Raw genomic sequence first — 824 nt, 5'->3', positions numbered from 1 at the left:
CCTTTGTCAACCTTACTACCTTTTTCTTATAGTTGGTAGCATGTTTGTAGATCATTCATGTATGGTGTCTATTCATACATATTAAACACCGCCTTTTCCTTGTTGAACTTCAAAACAAGTTCACTTGTCTCCACATCTATTAACGCTTTCCAGGTTACCAAGAATGGGCATATGAGAATAACTGAACCTCTTGAATCTCCTTTCATGTCAATTACCATAAAATCTGCAGGGAAGACTAACCCATCAACATGTACTAACACATCTTGCAACATACCAAGCTTATGAGTGATAGATGAATCAACTAAAGTAAGAGTCATATTACTATGTATGATCTCTCCCAAGTTAAAATCTTTAACTTTACTCAAGGGCATAACATTTATACTAGATACTAAATCCCATAAAACATGTGGGATATTTACTCCACCAATTATACAAGCAAAGGTGAACTTTCCTGGATCCTTCATCTATGGTGGAAATGCTTGAGGCGCTGCCATCTCATCCTTCTCTATCATGTTCATCTGTTCTTTCACCAACTTCTGCTTTGTACCCTTTAACAATGGCTGCATAAATTTCACAAACTTAGGAATTAGTTCTAAAACCTCATGAAACTAAATACTTGCCTAAAGTGTAGTCATCATCTCTTTAAACTTTGAAAAGAATCATGCCTCATCTTCCTTTAAGTGTTTCTTCTTAATTATTGGATAAGGCAGTTTGATGTAATCAGGTAGTCATGGATTGGGCTCATTTAGGATTTGATTTTGGGTTCTTCTCCAAGGGGAGTTTTTTATCTATTAATTTTTCAATGGTAAATCCGCTCTCCTCTT

General features: G+C 35.6%; 1 protein-coding gene across 1 annotated transcript; it reads right to left on the bottom strand.

Annotated features, from left to right (window-relative positions):
• Window positions 1-68: 68 nt before the first annotated feature.
• On the bottom strand, window positions 69-464 carry LOC127137082 (uncharacterized). The gene has a single exon (XM_051063571.1). It carries the CDS (start codon window positions 462-464, stop codon window positions 69-71), a length of 396 nt encoding a protein of 131 aa, XP_050919528.1.
• Window positions 465-824: the final 360 nt, after the last annotated feature.

Source organism: Lathyrus oleraceus, chromosome 4 (genome assembly GCF_024323335.1).
Source record: "Lathyrus oleraceus cultivar Zhongwan6 chromosome 4, CAAS_Psat_ZW6_1.0, whole genome shotgun sequence".
NCBI classification, from domain to species: Eukaryota; Viridiplantae; Streptophyta; class Magnoliopsida; order Fabales; family Fabaceae; genus Lathyrus; species Lathyrus oleraceus.
The sequence above is the reverse complement of the archived record's forward strand: the minus strand, read 5'-3'. Positions and strand labels throughout refer to the sequence as shown.

Coding starts and splice junctions, on each gene's coding strand:
- LOC127137082 (XM_051063571.1), bottom strand. CDS start 464: ATGAAGGATCCAGGAAAGTTCACCTTTGCTTGTATAATTGGTGGAGTA.